Genomic DNA, 16,451 nt, shown 5'->3' on the forward strand with positions numbered 1-16,451 from the left:
ACGAATGTATGAATATACTTTGATCCCAAGTGACCGCTTCAGCCCTGGCTACAGCTGTGAGCTCATTCCTGCCTCCTTTTTTAGTAAGTTTAGTTCCAGTTTGGACTCCACGTCGTTAGTAAGTTTAGTTCCAGTTTGGACTCCACGTCGTTAGTTCTCGACTTTTTATGATTGGCTAAATTAAGCTTAATTTGTGTTTTTCTGGAATCCTCCGAGAAAAGTTATAATAGCAGTTCCCGCCCCTTGGGAGGTTTTGTCGTGCAGCCTTTCATCTCCAACGGCTCCGGCAACAGATGAAACAATGATCAGTTAGCGCAAAGCTTTTAAAGGCTCGCACTATCCTCCAGCCAACTGTCTCAATGGATTCGAACTAGGGTTTGCAATACAAATTCCAGGCAAGGCAAAGTTCAGGTTGGGTTTCATCGAGGTTTTACTTTAGCATGGAGAATTCTAGGAAGAGAATTAGAGATGTGAGAGCCACAGCCGCGATGGGGAATCATTGGGGTATGGATTTTGCCGCCATAATAGCGCGGATGAGGACAGGATGCCTGCAAATGGGAGGCTTCAGGATTTGCTTTGCGTTGTTAAGGATGAATCAGCGAAATTCAAAAATAGACCAACTAAGCGCATGAAAAGTACGGACACCGGGAAAGGCATAAAATTGAAAGGTCAAAACGCTACAGTAGAGGTTGGTGGAAGCATCTGTACTAACGAACCCAATAAGAAGCAGGTGACAGAGGCAAATCAGAAGGAGCAGTAGTATGATGATTTTAGGGTTTCTAACCCATCTTCTCTGGTGGGGTTTGAATGTTCAGAGGGCCCACGTCTTGAACAGTTTGAGGTGGGTGATGTCGTTTGGGTGAAGTCTAAGAGGAGAAAGGACAGACCTGTTTGGCCCGCTGAAGTTATCCACCTGGTGAAAGATGCCCCAGAATCTATGCAGAGCGTTTGTGTTCCTGGAAGACTTTGTGTTAAGTTTTTACACATTAAAAATAACTTGGACTGCACATATAGATTGGTTAAAGAAAAAATTGTATTCCCATTTTGGGACTTTAGGACATTAAAATACAAGAGTCGGAAATTCTTGAAAAGCTCTTCTAAGGACCTTAAGGATGAATTTTCTGAGGCAATTGACGAAGCCACAAAAGCAGATTTTTGGTCTGGATACAGGGTTATGCAAGATCAAGAAGAAGAAACAACGTGCAGCAGCTGTAACGAGAAGTTTACCGCTTCAGGATTATTACCATCTGTTCAGGTGAAGCAGCGGCGTACTTCATCTGCGAAGGTTTTGTTGATCTGTCGACCTTGCTACAAGTTGTACAAGTTCAATCAGTACTGTGGCATTTCCATGAAGGTACGGACTCCCACGTTCAAAACAGGTTGGCTTCAATGTCAAAAATGCAATGTTTGGGTTCATTACAATTGTGATAATATAAGTAGTGAGCAACTAGAAAACCTAGATGAATATTCCTATCCTCAATGCACGCCGAAGCAACCGGCCCTAGGAACCTCTCTGAAGGAGAAAAACAATAAGCCTTTCAGTGTTCCAGAGCACCTTACTATTATTTGTAATGGCAAGGAGGCGAATTATGTGACTAATAGCCACTTAATTCTCTGTGAATGTAATGAATGTGAAAAAGGTAAGTCGATGAGCCTGTCGCAATGGGAAAATCACGTGGGCTCTAAGATGAAGAAATGGAAGCAAAGTGTTAGACTCAGCGGTTCCAATCAGCATCTCATTGATTGGCTTAACAAGGCCTGTGAAGCTGGGGTTCGTGGCCTTGGATTCTTTACCCAGGAAGGGCAGACGCCATTCAGCAATAGGGAAAGAGAATTAAGAGGATGGCTGCTAGAACCATACGAGCCAATCCAAGAAACCTGGATACCAGAAAGGTGTGCAATATGCCGCCGAGATGAAGATTGGCATTATAATAAATTCATCATCTGCAATGGATGTAATATTGGAGTTCATGAAAATTGTTATGGTGCAAGTGAATCAGGGGAAGACTGGCTTTGCACAGCTTGCCAGAGTTTAAAGACAGACACTACTCCACAACGCTGTGTTGAATATGTAATTCCAACTGAGCGGCCATACCTCACCCAAACCACTCAGCAAAACTGCCTTTCAATTTCGCACCGCTTTCCAGCGTAAAGTTGTTTCTGTATATTTGACTCTGATATGATATGGTGCAGACGCGTGGCTCTCACCATACGTAAGCAAAAGCTACTTTTCGGGAGCTAAAGATCTGCAGCAAAATGCCTCCCGATATCTCTGTCCGTTGTTCGATTGTATCCAGCACTCTTGTCCGTTGATTGTCCGAAGCTGCATACAAACCAACATTAAAACATTGCGTAGAGTAAAGTTTTGGTTGACCGCGGTAAAATAATTAATGAATTTAATATGCCCGTAGAAAGTAGATGGAAGTTTTAAATTTTAATGTTTTTTTTGGTATTGAAGGTATGGGCGCATATGAATGTTAAGTATGGCATACGAAGTACTTTGTAATGTTATATATTTTTTTTGGTGTTGACCATGTTTTTGTAATGAGGTGTAGAACACACAAATGGATTAAAAAAAATATAACGAGCCAAATGAAAAAGAGCTCGTGTGTTGTAATGTTTTTGTGGGGCATCGTAAAACGGAAGAGAAGCGAAAAACTATGGTGTTTTTGCACAGTAGTGCATTATGTAATGAAACGAGCATGAATCTCATGTGTCGGGTGAGCAACATATAATTTTTGTATGCATATGTAAATTTTTATTACAGCAGTAAAGTGTTTTTCACAGCAGTGAATGTAAAAGGGTTTTACAGCAGTAAACCCAGCTCAGTAAATTCTGAGGGTGAAAACAGAGTTTTGGTTGAATGTTGTTCTTGGTAAATCCCTCTCAGTAAAAGAGGATGAATATGTATCAGTGATTTTTGTCTTAAATGAATAGAAATGTTTTTATGGTGGTGAAATACTCTGTTTCTCAGTAAAAAAATGTAAGCCTCCTTGTGCACAAAAGGATCCTGGAGCAAAGGAAACAGAGCATTGCCTCTGTGGTGTGTAATTTGTTTGTTTTTGGTATTTTCCCATCAAAAATACCCAACAGTGGTATCAGAGCAGGCTTAGGCTCTTTGAAGGTGACAAAGAAGCTGAAAGGAGGAGTCTTTTGTTGCAGCAGTAGATCTTCTCCAGCAAAGTAAAGTCTCAGGCAAAGGATTCAGGTATTCCAAAAGTTTTTTATGTGTTGCTGAAGAAGCAGTGAGTTGTTTTAAACATACAGTCAAGGATTTAGAGGCATAGATCAGAATGCAAGGAATGGCCAGCACAAGCACTGGTATGGGTATGTTTAACACCCAGCTCCCACAGTTTAATGGGAAAAACTATGACTACTGGTCAATAACTATGACAGCCTTGTTTGCCTCTCAAGATTTATGGGAAATAGTTGAAGATGGTTTTGAAGAACCAGCAGATGAAACTGAGTTCAATGCATTAACTCAAGGAGAGAGAGATCTCCTGAAGAGCAATAGGAAGAAGGATTCGAAAGCCCGTATGTTGTTGTATCTAGCAGTAGACCAGAGTGTGTTTCCAAGGTTAGCAGCAGCTAAGACAGCAAATGAAGCATGGCAAACCCTCAAGACAACCTATCAAGGCATGGAGAGAGTGAAGACAACAAAACTACAATTGCTGAGGAAGGATTTTGAGAATCTGTGCATGAAGGAGTCAGACAACATTGACTCATTCTTCACACATGTAATTGGTTTGGTCACACAGATAAGGACTCATGGAGAAACCCTTGAAGATAGGAGGATTGTGGAGAAAATATTGAGGGTCTTACCCTCAAAGTTTGATGCCATAGTCACCACCATTGAAGAGACAAAGGATCTCTCAAACTATTCAGTTGATGAGCTACATGCATCACTGATAACACATGAGCAGAGGTTGAGTAGGAATGAAAACTCATCTCTTGAGCAAGCCTTCAAGACCCAGATGTCCTTTGGAAGAGGAAGAGGTCAAGGCAGAGGAAACAAAAGAGGAAGAGGCAGAAGCCAGAACAGAGGTGGAAGGAACAACCCAGCAAATGCACAAGGAAGAGGCAGCAATCCAAATCAGAACCAAGGCCAAGGCAGCAGCCAACAAGGAGGACAACATCATGCTCAAGGACAAAGGTATGAAAAATCCAATGTCCAATGTTATTACTGTAAAAAGTATGGGCATTATGCCAGTGAATGTAGGAAGAAGCAGCATGATATGAAAAATAGAGAAAATGCAAATGTCACTAGAGAAAACAGCAGACAAAATAATGTGTTGTTAGCTTGTAACATGGCTGAAACAAATAGTGAAGACATATGGTTTTTAGACTCAGGTTTCAGCAACCATATGACAGGAAACATAGCCTTCTTTTCTGCCCTAGATAAAAATATGAAATCAGAAGTTACACTTGGAACTGATAGTAAAGTCTCTGTTATGGGAAAAGGAGAGGTAAAAATATTTACAAAGCAGGGAGAAAGGAAAACCATAGCAGATGTCTACTATGTCCCCGGAATGAGATGTAACCTCTTGAGTATTGGATAGCTTGTCCATAAGGGGTACAATGTTTTCTTTAAAAATGATGTATGCACCATCATGGATATAGCACCCAGCAAAAGATGCATCGCTGAAGTGAAGATGACAAGGAACAGGATGTTCCCTCTTAGGATCAGGGCAGATTTGAGAAACAAAAATGAAATTGCAGCAGTCACCCAAGAGGCTTTCCAAAGCCTGCCAAAGGATGAAAATTGGTTGTGGCACTTGAGATTTGGACTTCTCAATTTTGGAGGTCTAAATTTGTTGAGTAGGAAAGGAATGTTAAGAGGATTACCATTGATAGAGAAACCGGATAGCCTATGTGAAGGTTGCATATTGGGAAAACAACATAGAGAAAGTTTTCCATCAGGTAAAAGCATAAGGGCAAAGGCAACCTTAGAGATCATCCACTCAGATTTATGTGGACTGATGCAAGCTCCATCATTAGCAGGCAGCCAATATTTCCTAACATTCATTGATGACTTTACAACAAAGACTTGGGTATATTTCCTTAAAAACAAAAGTGAAGTGTTTGAGAAATTCCAAAACTTCAAGGTATTTGTGGAAAACCAAAGCGGGCTGCATATAAAAGTTTTGAGAACCGATAGAGGAGGTGAGTATATCTCCAAGGAATTCCTAATATTTTGTAGAGAAAATGGTATACATAAACAGTTTACAGCAAGGTACACCCCACAGCAAAATGGAGTTGCTGAAAGGAAGAACAGGACCATCATGGATATGGCGAGGAGCATGCTGAAGGCAAAGCATTTTCCAAATGACTATTGGGCTGAAGCTGTAAATTGTGCAGTGTATATTTTGAACAGGTGTCCTACAAAAGCAGTGATGAACAAAGTGCCGGAAGAGGCATGGAGTGGGAGAAAGCAAGGAGTCACCCACATGAGATTTTTTGGATGTGTGGCCTATGCACACATTCCAGATCAGCTAAGGAGGAAGTTGGACAGCAAAGGGGAGAAATGTCTTTTCATTGGATACAGTGAGGAATCCAAAGCCTACAGGTTGTATATCCCATCTACCAAGAAGTTTTTCGTCAGCAGAGATGTTCAATTCATTGAGGAGGAAGCTTGGGATGGAAGCATAGAGAAAACAGTGAATGTCAAAAACTGTTTGTCGCATGATGAAGATGAAGAGGAGGTGGCTGAAATACATCCCCAAACAACAGTGCCAACACAAGGACAGCAAGGGACACCATTGAGGATAAATGAGAGTGCTTCTCCAAGCACACCACAAGGAGGAAATTCAAGTGCATCTTCAAGCACTTGCACACCAAGTGAAAGAGGTAAGAAATTTAGAAATCTAAGTGATATTTATGATGAAGGAATGAATTCCTTATTTTCCTTGTATTGTCATGTTGATGATCCTATTCATTTCGAGGATGCAATTAAAGATAGGAAATGGATAGAAGCTATGGATGAGGAGATGAATGCCATAGAGAGAAACAAAACATGGGATTTGGTTGAGCTACCAAAAGGCAAAGAAGTCATTGGAGTTAAATGGGTTTACAAGACCAAGAGTAATGCTAAAGGCAAGATAGAAAGGCACAAGGCAAGGCTGGTTGTCAAAGGGTACAAGCAACAGTATGGGAGAGATTATGAGGAGACTTTCGCACCGGTTGCAAGAATGGAAACCGTGAGAGCAGTGTTGTCCATAGCAGCACAAAACAAATGGAAAGTCTACCAAATGGACGTGAAGTCAGCATTCCTAAATGGAGTGTTAATGGAAGAGGTTTATGTTGAACAACCTCTAGGCTATGAGAAGAAAGGTGAAGAGCACAAAGTGTGCAGATTGAAGAAATCTCTTTATGGGCTGAAGCAAGCGCCAAGAGCATGGTACAGTAGAATAGATTCATATCTATTGGATAATGAATTCGACAAGTGTGAGGGAGAACCCACCGTCTACATCAAAGAAAAGGATGGTAAAATTTTAATCGTTGTCTTATATGTTGATGATGTTATTTTCACAGGTAATGATGATCAGCTTATTGAGAATTTTAAATCAGTCATGAAAGAGGAATTTGAAATGACTAACATGTATTTCTTGAGATACTTCTTAGGCATAGAAGTAGATCAAAATGAAAAAGGAATTTTTATCTCACAAGCTAGATATGTAAATCAAGTATTGATCAGATTTAACATGCAAGAGTGCAAGGCAGCGATCACTCCCACAGTAATGGGATTAAAACTCAGCAGAGAGGACAGCAGCAAGTATTTTGATCCTAGTTTGTACAAGAGTATTGTAGGCAGCCTTATGTATTTAACAGCTACTAGGCCTGACATTATGTATGTTGTTAGTTTAATTTCCATATTCATGGAGAGGCCAAAGGAGGCACATTGGCAGGCAGCAAAAAGAATTTTAAGGTATGTCAAAGGTACCAAAATGTTTGGCATTTTATATAATGTCTCAGAACATTTAGATTTGGTTGGATACACTGACAGTGATTAGGCTGGAAGTGTAGATGATCGGAAAAGCACTTCCGGTTATGTTTTTCATATGGGTTCAGGAGCCATTTCATGGGCTTCTAAGAAGCAGTCCATTGTAGCATTGTCTACAGCAGAGGCTGAATATGTGGCAGCTACAGCAGCAGCATGTCAAGCAGTGTGGATGAGAAGAATGTTGAGAAGCTTAGGCCAAGAGCAGGCAAAAGCGACAGTGATCTTTTGTGACAATAGCTCAGCTATTGCATTGTCAAAGAATTCAGTGTTTCATAAGAGAACGAAACACATTGATACAAGGTTTCACTACATCAGAGAATTGGTGAACAATGGAGAAATTATCCTAGAACATTGCAGGACTCACGAACAGGTTGCAGACATTTTGACAAAGCCATTGGATTAGAAAAGCTTTGAATTTTTGAGGAAGTGTCTCAGTATGACTGAATGCCCAGCAGTTGAAATTAAAGGGGAGTGTTGAATATGTAATTCCAACTAAGCGGCCGTACCTCACCCAAACCACTCAGCAAAACCGCCTTTCAATTTCGCACTGCCTTCCAGCGTAAATTTGTTTCCGTATATTTGAATCCGATACGATATGGTGCAGACGCTGGCTCTCACCATACGTAAGCAAAAGTTACTTTTCGGGAGCTAAAGATCTGCAGCAAAATGCCTCCCGATATCTTTGTCTGTCGTTCGATTGTCTCCAGCACTCTCGTCCGTTGATTGTCCGAAGTTGCATACAAACCAACATTAAAACATTGTGTGGAGTAAAGTTTTGGTTGACCGCGGTAAAATAATTAATGAATTTAATATGCCCGTAGAAAGTAGATGGAAGTTTTAAATTTTAATGTTTTTTTTGGTATTGAAGGTATGGGCGCATATGAATGTTAAGTATGGCATACGAAGTACTTTGTAATGTTATATTTTTTTTTTGGTGTTGACCATGTTTTTGTAATGAGGTGTAGAACACACGCGTGGATTAAAAAAAATATAACGAGCCAAATGAAAAAGAGCTCGTGTGTTGTAATGATTTTGTGGGGCATCGTAAAATGGAAGAGCAGCGAAAAACTATGGTGTTTTTGCACAGCAATGCATTATGTAATGAAACGAGCATGAATCTCATGTGTCGGGTGAGCAACATATAATTTTTGTATGCATATGTAAATTTTTATTACAGCAGTAAAGTGTTTTTCACAGCAGTGAATGTAAAAGGGTTTTACAGCAGTAAACCCAGCTCAGTAAATTCTGAGGGTGAAAACAGAGTTTTGGTTGAATGTTGTTCTTGGTAAATCCCTCTCAGTAAAAGAGGATGAATATGTATCAGTGATTTTTGTCTTAAATGAATAGAAATGTTTTTATGGTGGTGAAATACTCTGTTTCTCAGTAAAAAAATTTAAGCCTCCTTGTGCACAAAAGGATCCTGGAGCAAAGGAAACAGAGCATTGCCTCTGTGGTGCGTAATTTGTTTGGTTTTGGTATTTTCCCATCAAAAATACCCAACACGCTACTGCCTCTGCCCTGTGATGGGTGGCGCCCTGAAACCTACAACAACATCTGGATTTTGGGTGCATGTTACTTGTGCTTGTTTTACTAATGAAGTAACTTTTGTGAATGATAAAACTATGGAACCTGTTGATGGTATATTGAAAATCAATCCAGACTCTTTTCGGAAGTCATGCATAGTCTGTAACAAAATGCAGGGATCTTGCGTCAAGTGTATGGAATGTGAAACTTTTTACCACCCCACCTGTGCATTAATTGAAGGGTATCACATGGAGCTGTCCTACTGGAACAATAAAGGAAAGGATGTGTGCACCTACATTTCCTATTGCGCCTCTCATAGGGTTCCAGATCCAAACGTGGGTGTAAGAATCCCTGATCTAAATTCTATACTTATGGGAATCCAAAAGGAAGTTGTTGCAGTAACACGTTCAGAAGGTTCATCAGATGAGAGTTCATCTTCAAAGGATGGTAATAATCTAGAAGAAGTTGGACTCTGCAAAATAGAAGAACCATATGCATCTAGAACCTCTGTGCATAATCGTCTGAAAGCAAAATCCGGCATAAGTTCCATAATTCACCAACCTGTGGGATACTCCCACCATTCCAGAGAAGCTATAAACAAGAGATTAAAAACAGAACGAGAAGCAGATCCGCCACAGTTCTCTTCATACAGAGACCGTCTTTCTTACTTCCAGAAAAATGAAAAAAACTGATTTCGCTTTGGGAAATCTAGAGTTCATGGATATGGTCTTTTTACTATCGAACCCATTCGAAGAGGGGAGATGGTGATAGAATATCGGGGCGAAATAATAAGAAACAGTGTTGCCAATGTAAGAGAAAAGAGATATCAATCAGAGGGTAAACAATCAACGTACTTCTTTGCAATCGACAAAGAAACAGTGATTGATGCCACTAAGAAGGGAAATGCAGCGCGTATGATCAACCATTCGTATGAAGGAGAAAAACCTTTCAGTGTTCCAGAGCACGTTACTGTTATTTGTAATGGCGAGGCGAATTATGTGACTAATAGCCACTTAATCCTCTGTGAAGGCAATGAATGTGAAAAGGGTAAGTCGATGAGCCTGTCGCAATGGGAAAAGCACGTGGGCTCTAAGATGAAGAAACGGAAGCAAAGTTTTAGACTCAACGGTTCCAATCAGCATCTCATTGATTGGGGCTTAACAAGGCCTATGAAGCTGGGGTTCATGGCCAGGTGGCCTTGGATTCTTTACCCAGGGAGGGAATACGCCATTCAGCAAATAGAGAAAGAGAATTAAGAGGATGGCTGCTAGAACCATACAAACCAATCCAAGAAACCTGGATACCAAAAAGGTGTGCAATATGCCGCCGAGCTGAAGATTGGCATGATAATAAATTCATCATCTGCAATAGATATAATATTGGAGTTCATGAAAATTGTTATGGTGCAAGTGAATCAGGGGAAGACTGGCTTTGCACAGCTTGCCAGAGTTTAAAGACAGACACTACTCCACAACGCTGCTGTCTCTGCCCTGTGATGGGTGGCGCCCTGAAACCTACAACAACATCTGGATTTTGGGTGCATGTTATTGTGCTTGTTTTACTAACGAAGTAACTTTTGTGAATGATAAAATTATGTAACCTGTTGATGGCATATTGAAAATCAATCCAGGCTCTTTTCGGAAGTCATGCATAGTCTGTAACAAAATGAAGGGATTTTGCATCAAGTGTATGGAATGTGAAACTTTTTACCACCCCACCTGTGCATTAATTGAAGGGTATCACATGGAGCTGTCCTACTGGAACAATAAAGGAAAGGATGTATGCACCTACATTTCCTATTGCGCCTCTCATAGGGTTCCAGATCCAAACGTGGGTGTAAGAATCCCTGATCTACATTCTATACAAATGGGAATCCAAAAGGAAGTTGTTGCAGTGACACATTCAGAAGATTCATCAGATGAGAGTTCTTTTTCAAATGATGATAATAACCTAGAAGAAGTTGGATTCTGCAAAATAAAAGAAACATATGCATCTAGAACCTCTGTGCATAATCGTCTGAAAGCAAAATCCGACATAAGTTCCATAATTCACCGACCTGTGGGATACGCCCACCATTCCAGAGAACCTATAAACAAGAGATTAAAAACAGAACGAGAAGCAGATCCGCCACAGTTCTCTTCATACAGAGACCGTCTTTCTTACTTCCAGAAAAATGAAAAAAAAAACGATTTCGCTTTGGGAAATCTGGAGTTCATGGACATGGTCTTTTTACTATCGAACCCATTCTAAGAGGGGAGATGGTGATAGAATATCGGCGTGAAATAATAAGAAACAGTGTTGAGTGTTGAGTGTTGAGTATTCCTGTTCATTAGTTTTGAGAAAAATCTTATAAGAACCTAAAAAGGCATAAATCTGTAAATATCTTGAAATTGAGATGAATAGTAGCAATGGGTGTGATTTGAATTTGGGTTTTTTAACCAAATTAATCTTCTAAATTTACTAATTAATTAATATGGGTGTGTTTTTTTTATATAAGAGAATCATCTATAAGGACCTAAAAAGGGCAGAAATTTGTAAATCTCTTAAAATAGTATTAATTAGTGTGATTTGAATTTTGGTCTTTCTTTAAATTAATTTTCTAAATTTACTAATTAATTAATATGTGTGTAATAGAGAGAAATATCTTTATTTTTTATAATTAGTTGAAAATGAAATACATTTTTAAAATTTATATTTTATTTACTAATATTTAATTTTAGTTGAAATATGTATATTTTTTTAATAAATTAAAAATCAATTTAATATATTTAATTTTTTTAAGATAAATTAAGATTAATTTGATTAAATTAAAGTCCAAGTAAAATGTATTCAAATTTTAAAACGTTAAATTCATTCTTTATAAACATGGGAAATATGATACTTTAATAAAAATAAAATTCAATTTATTTAAGTTCATATATTAAATTAAAAAAAAAATGCAATATTTTCAAAAAATTGTTAATATATTACTTTCAAGTAATTTTATTTTTTATCCATCCACATGGATTTATTATAGAGTTTCAAATAATTATTATATAGTAATAAGATAATTATTTAATAATCTAATATCATTAGCAAGAGTGTTTATCCATAAATAATATGATATAATTATTATGTTATCTTTTCAACTTTGTAATCATTTTCATGTAGAAACCACTTATACACATGAAAATGAATTTATTTCTATCTTAATTCCACATTCGTTTTCTCCACTTACCCTCTTTCCTCCACATTTATTTCTACTTTTTTCATTTCCTCCATATTCATCCATCTCCCACATTCCCTTCTTTCTCATCCTCCTTATCCCTTATTCCTCTATGGTCAATTTTCCTTCTATCTTAATTTCATATTCATTTTCTCTGCTTACCCTCTTTCCTCTACATCTATTTCCCCTACATTTCCCATTTCCTCCACATTCTAACATCTTTGATATCCCCTTCTTTCTTATCCTAGTTATCCCTTATTCCTTTACATCCCTTTTCTCAAACACCACCTCGCTCCAGGTCTTCTGATTCTAATCCTAAATGCATAGGTGTATATCGCCATTATCTTCTTGCTTCCTCTATATATATGTGTGTCATTTTTTAATCTTGATCCTAGTCAAATTATATTTTTCCAAAAGCATATTTCATAAGTCTCTTTTATTTATAAATATTATGAACATTTAGCAAATTTTTGCATTGATTAAATATGTTATCATTTTCTATAACACAATTGATAGGGTAGGGTTAATAATTCATTAATCTTATTATTATTTCTTTTTCAATAAGTATTTCTCTAAGTCGCCTCAATGTAATGAGTTTTATTAGTTGATTGTGTGTGATATCATATTGGCTCTACAATGTGTTTGATTTACATATATATAGAGACATTAAAAATTATAGTAAGTTTTATTTATTTTGGAAGATTATATTTATTATCATTTATCAATTCTATAATTTTGCATAATTTTTTTGCTTTTAATTTTAGAAGATACATTTATGTAAATGATGTTTTTTAGAGTACATTTGGCAATGTTGATATGTGTTTTCTTATTAGTAGGGTCAAGTCATTTTACATAATCATTCATTTTATTACCCCAAATCTATTTGAACTTGTAATAAGCTGAGTGCAATATAGGTGAAAGAAGGAATTTTTTTTAATCAAAATCAACTACTACATCATATAATGTAACCTTTACACAATGTAAATTAATAATGTAAATAACAAGGTGTTGTAGTAGCTACAACCACCCTCCAAAATTTTTCCTTAGCTTCATTTTGGAGCCTCCCTTCCAACCTTTTGCAATAGCATGTCTTGCTTCATCAAGTACACAAGCTTCAATAATTTTCTTGCAGAAAGGTAGCATGTTTATCAAAGTTTGATGCATTCCCCTCACATGTTGTTTCTCCGGACTTGGTCTAGCTGCAAGTTGAACAACTCCCTCAAGAAATTGCACAATTCTGGAGGGAAACCATCCTTCCCTCCAGAAATTGCGCAATTCAGTCTGACAGCCTGATGGGCTCTAGAATTGTGCAAATCTGCAAATCAAGCTTCATCCAGAAAATTGTGCAATACCTCCCAGGAGGGCTGGTCAACTTAGGAATTACGCAATCCTAGGCAGCAGTCAGCTGCTCTACCCAGAAATTGCACAAATATCTTGGGCAATCAACCCAGCCCCCTTCTAGAAATATGCATTTTCTCCGAGCAGTTGAGCAGGTTCTTGCATGTGCAATGGGTTTGACCAGTTCCACCCAAGACCAAGGAAACTTTCTTGCATGCATGGGATGCCTTTTCCTAGAATAGAAAAAGAAACATGCAAAAATCATCACTAGATTTTAGGGACCTATTTTTAGCAGTTGGAGGTTACATGCTATGATCGTTTAAAAAAATTTTCCTCAAAGTGTCGCTTTTTTCTAGATTTGTGGCATGTGCGTCATGAGCTTCAAACTTATTTATTCGATGCTTCAAAGCTCATTTCTTCACATCGATATTAGATCTCTGACATCCCACAGCACATCCAGTACTTTTCGACATATCCAGCTCAGCTATTCACAGGTAAGTGGTCTCAACTTGTCTTTTGCAGCATTTCTGTCGCTTTTTGTGTTATCGCTTGTGTGAGCATTGTTTTCTTGATTTCTTTGAACGCTTGTTGTCATTTACATTCATACCAACTTGTATTAGCACCATTTCAGTTTTTGTTACTATCTCACAGTTGTCGCATGCATGAAACTGTTTTGCACGAAAGGTTGCCGATTCGACAACTCGCTTCACCCACATGCATGTTGTTCCGATTTCTAAATATTTAATTCAGTATTTGCATGGACGATCATTTACTTCTTCTTACACTCAGTATCGCCATGCATTCACTTTCACATTTTCTTTTAGTTGCCCGTCGGCGGGTCTAGGCAGCCTTCATCCGGACTCTGCCTCACCAAGACAACATTGTGCAATCCTGAGATGGAAGGGTTTGTCTTCCCCTCAGGAAATGTGCATTTCTACCTAGCAGTTGTTCCCCAAGCCTACTTTGCACAATTCTAAGGGACAGTGGTTGTTGGCCCAGAAAATTGCGCAATGCAGTCAATGAGCCTGCAGCCATTGCTAGCTGAAATTGTGCATTTCACAATTCCAGCAGTCAACAGTTAGATTGGATTTCCCATTGTGTAATTCCAACAGCCAGTCATGCCTCCCAGACAACCCAGATTTCCTTTTGCGCAGTTCTGGTAGCCAATCAGCCATCCTCCTAGAAGAAATTACACAATCCTTGCCTATGATTCCCTAGGTATGTGTTATGTCATTCCCAAATTTGCTTTGGTTTTCACTAACATATTTATTTCCATGCATGTCACTTTCTCTCCTGATCTAGCAGGTGTTCATTCACCTCTTGACAATTCAGGATCAATGGCCTCCAAGGGAGAAGGATCGAAGGACACTGATGGAAGTGCAACTAGTCGAGGAGTGGTTGATGGAAGAGCATGTACCTTGTTTGATTCATCAATTCATGAGGATGTCGATGAAATCATTTATTTTTCTGATCATGACTATCGTGATTCATTTACTCCCATATTCAATCACAATCATGATTCTATCGAAACCAATTTTTTGAAGCCACCGATTTATGATGATCTATCTGACGATGAAGTCGAAACACCCAAGATTGTCGAGGCACCTCAGCCCAAGCTAATAGTTATGTCAGGCGCTCGCTCTCTTGGGGTTAGTATCAGGAAATTGTTCAATCACCTGAAGCTCCTCATCACTCATCTGTATGCATTGAAGATCAATCTCACGCAGAGATCATGCTTCGTCCACTCCAACTGTGCGATCCCATCACTCAAGCATTGGAGGAATCTTACATTGCAAGCATGCATGCACGACGCAAGTTGTCTTTGTTCCTTTAGTTTTCTTTCATGGCATAGTCAAGATTATGCGCATGCTTCAAAGCTACATGTAGTGTCACACAGCACCGTGACAAGTCCACGGACCACATGTCATCCACTTGGACTCACTTATGTCCTGTGGACACTTTTAAACATGAAGTGTGTTTGTCTTCATTGTTATATCTTTCTTGTTTTTTGGTTCACACAACTGGTTTACTTGCGGACCAAGCCTTCACCAACATGGGTCAACCAATGCATCAGTGGCTGCATTGGAAATATCACTTCACGTGATCAGGCCCATGCACCGTTAACTCAGGAGTAGGAGTAGTGTTTGCTTTCAATTTGTTTTCTTGCAAGTTGTTTTCTTACTTTCTTTGTTCGTTTGTTTGTTTGCTTAATTTTCTTTGGCATTTTATTTTGCTTCTACTTTTCTTTGTTTTTATTTTCTTGTTGTTCATAGGTTAGTTTCACATGAAACCATGTATGACTCTTGACACAAGTTGGGTAAAGTACAAGAGGTCTTGTACCGCTATCACTACTTGGTTATTTGTCATTATGCCTTTGTATGATGAACTTGTTACCTTTAGTCCATGATACGTTGAAGGAAAATATGTATTGTTTGAAGTGAACCTTGGTGAAAACACAACGCCTGCGCACTAACTAGTGTCACCTCCTCTAGTCGGTTGTTTTTGGGTTAACCCTTGTCAACTCAGTCAAGTAGAGTAAGGTGAGGGGGAAAAACTTAGCAAGCACATCAGAGATATATAATAAACTACTTCTCTGAATGAAAAACCTCTTCTTCTCTCAATAAGTCGAGATCCCTCTTCTGCCTCTAAAATGAATAAGTGTTATGCACAATTATGAAAAAATGAAAAGTGAAAATGAAAACAATGAAAAATGACTAAGGCAAAAGAAGAGAAAGGCTTCATGCATAGAGAGCTGATGCAAGTAACTCCGTTGCAGTACTCACTGGGCTCCCTGGCAATTGACTGATGATTGTGTTCCTATGTGACTCCCTCGGGGTTCTGTCTAGGCCTACTAGTAGCGGAGCAACACCAGAGATGAAACTAAGACTCTGACGATTATACTCCTTGTGCACCAATATTCCCCTCAACCCCAATCGAAACAATTGTGTTGACTTGGCTTGGAATGTGTGTCAATCGACCTAGAGCTTGGCAGATGCTACATCTTACAATCAGGCTAGTGTAAACCCAAGACGAACTAAGAACTGAACAATAGTTCTAAAGGTGTTAGACTTAGCTTTCATGAACAAGGTCCATTCAGAGAACTGGAGTTCTACTAGTGTGTCTCCAAGTGCTGTAGCAACTACAACCACCCTCCAAAATTTTTCCTTAGCTTCGTTATGAAGCCTCCTTACCAACCTTTCATAGCATCATGTCTTGCTTCGTCAAGTACACAAGCTTCAGTGGTTTTCTTGCAAAAAGACAGCCTGTCTATTAAAGCTTAATGCATTCCCCTCACAAGATGCTTCTCCAGACTTGGGCTAGCTACAGGTTGAGCAACTCCCTCAAGAAATTATGCAATTCTGGAGGGAAACCAACCTTCCTTCC

The 16,451-nt window shown here is 38.7% G+C and overlaps 1 protein-coding gene across 1 annotated transcript; it reads left to right on the forward strand.

The window, feature by feature from the left end:
* The first annotated feature begins 544 nt into the window (after positions 1 to 544).
* LOC149248299 (histone-lysine N-methyltransferase ATX3-like) lies at positions 545 to 2,152 on the forward strand. The gene is made up of 2 exons (XM_089448918.1): positions 545 to 730; positions 836 to 2,152. The coding sequence occupies exons 1-2, from the start codon at positions 545 to 547 to the stop codon at positions 2,150 to 2,152; spliced, it is 1,503 nt and encodes a 500-aa protein (XP_089305044.1).
* Positions 2,153 to 16,451: the final 14,299 nt, after the last annotated feature.

The sequence above is a fragment of the Pinus tabuliformis genome, chromosome 7, assembly GCF_031772625.1.
Source record: "Pinus tabuliformis cultivar Carrire ecotype Pingquan chromosome 7, CPIR1, whole genome shotgun sequence".
Taxonomy (NCBI): Eukaryota; Viridiplantae; Streptophyta; class Pinopsida; order Pinales; family Pinaceae; genus Pinus; species Pinus tabuliformis.

Excerpts from the sequence above, each read along its gene's own strand:
- LOC149248299 (XM_089448918.1), top strand. The coding sequence starts at position 545 with ATGCCTGCAAATGGGAGGCTTCAGGATTTGCTTTGCGTTGTTAAGGAT. Across the intron at positions 731-835 it reads ACGAACCCAATAAGAAGCAG|TTTGAGGTGGGTGATGTCGT; the intron begins GTGACAGAGGCA and ends CGTCTTGAACAG.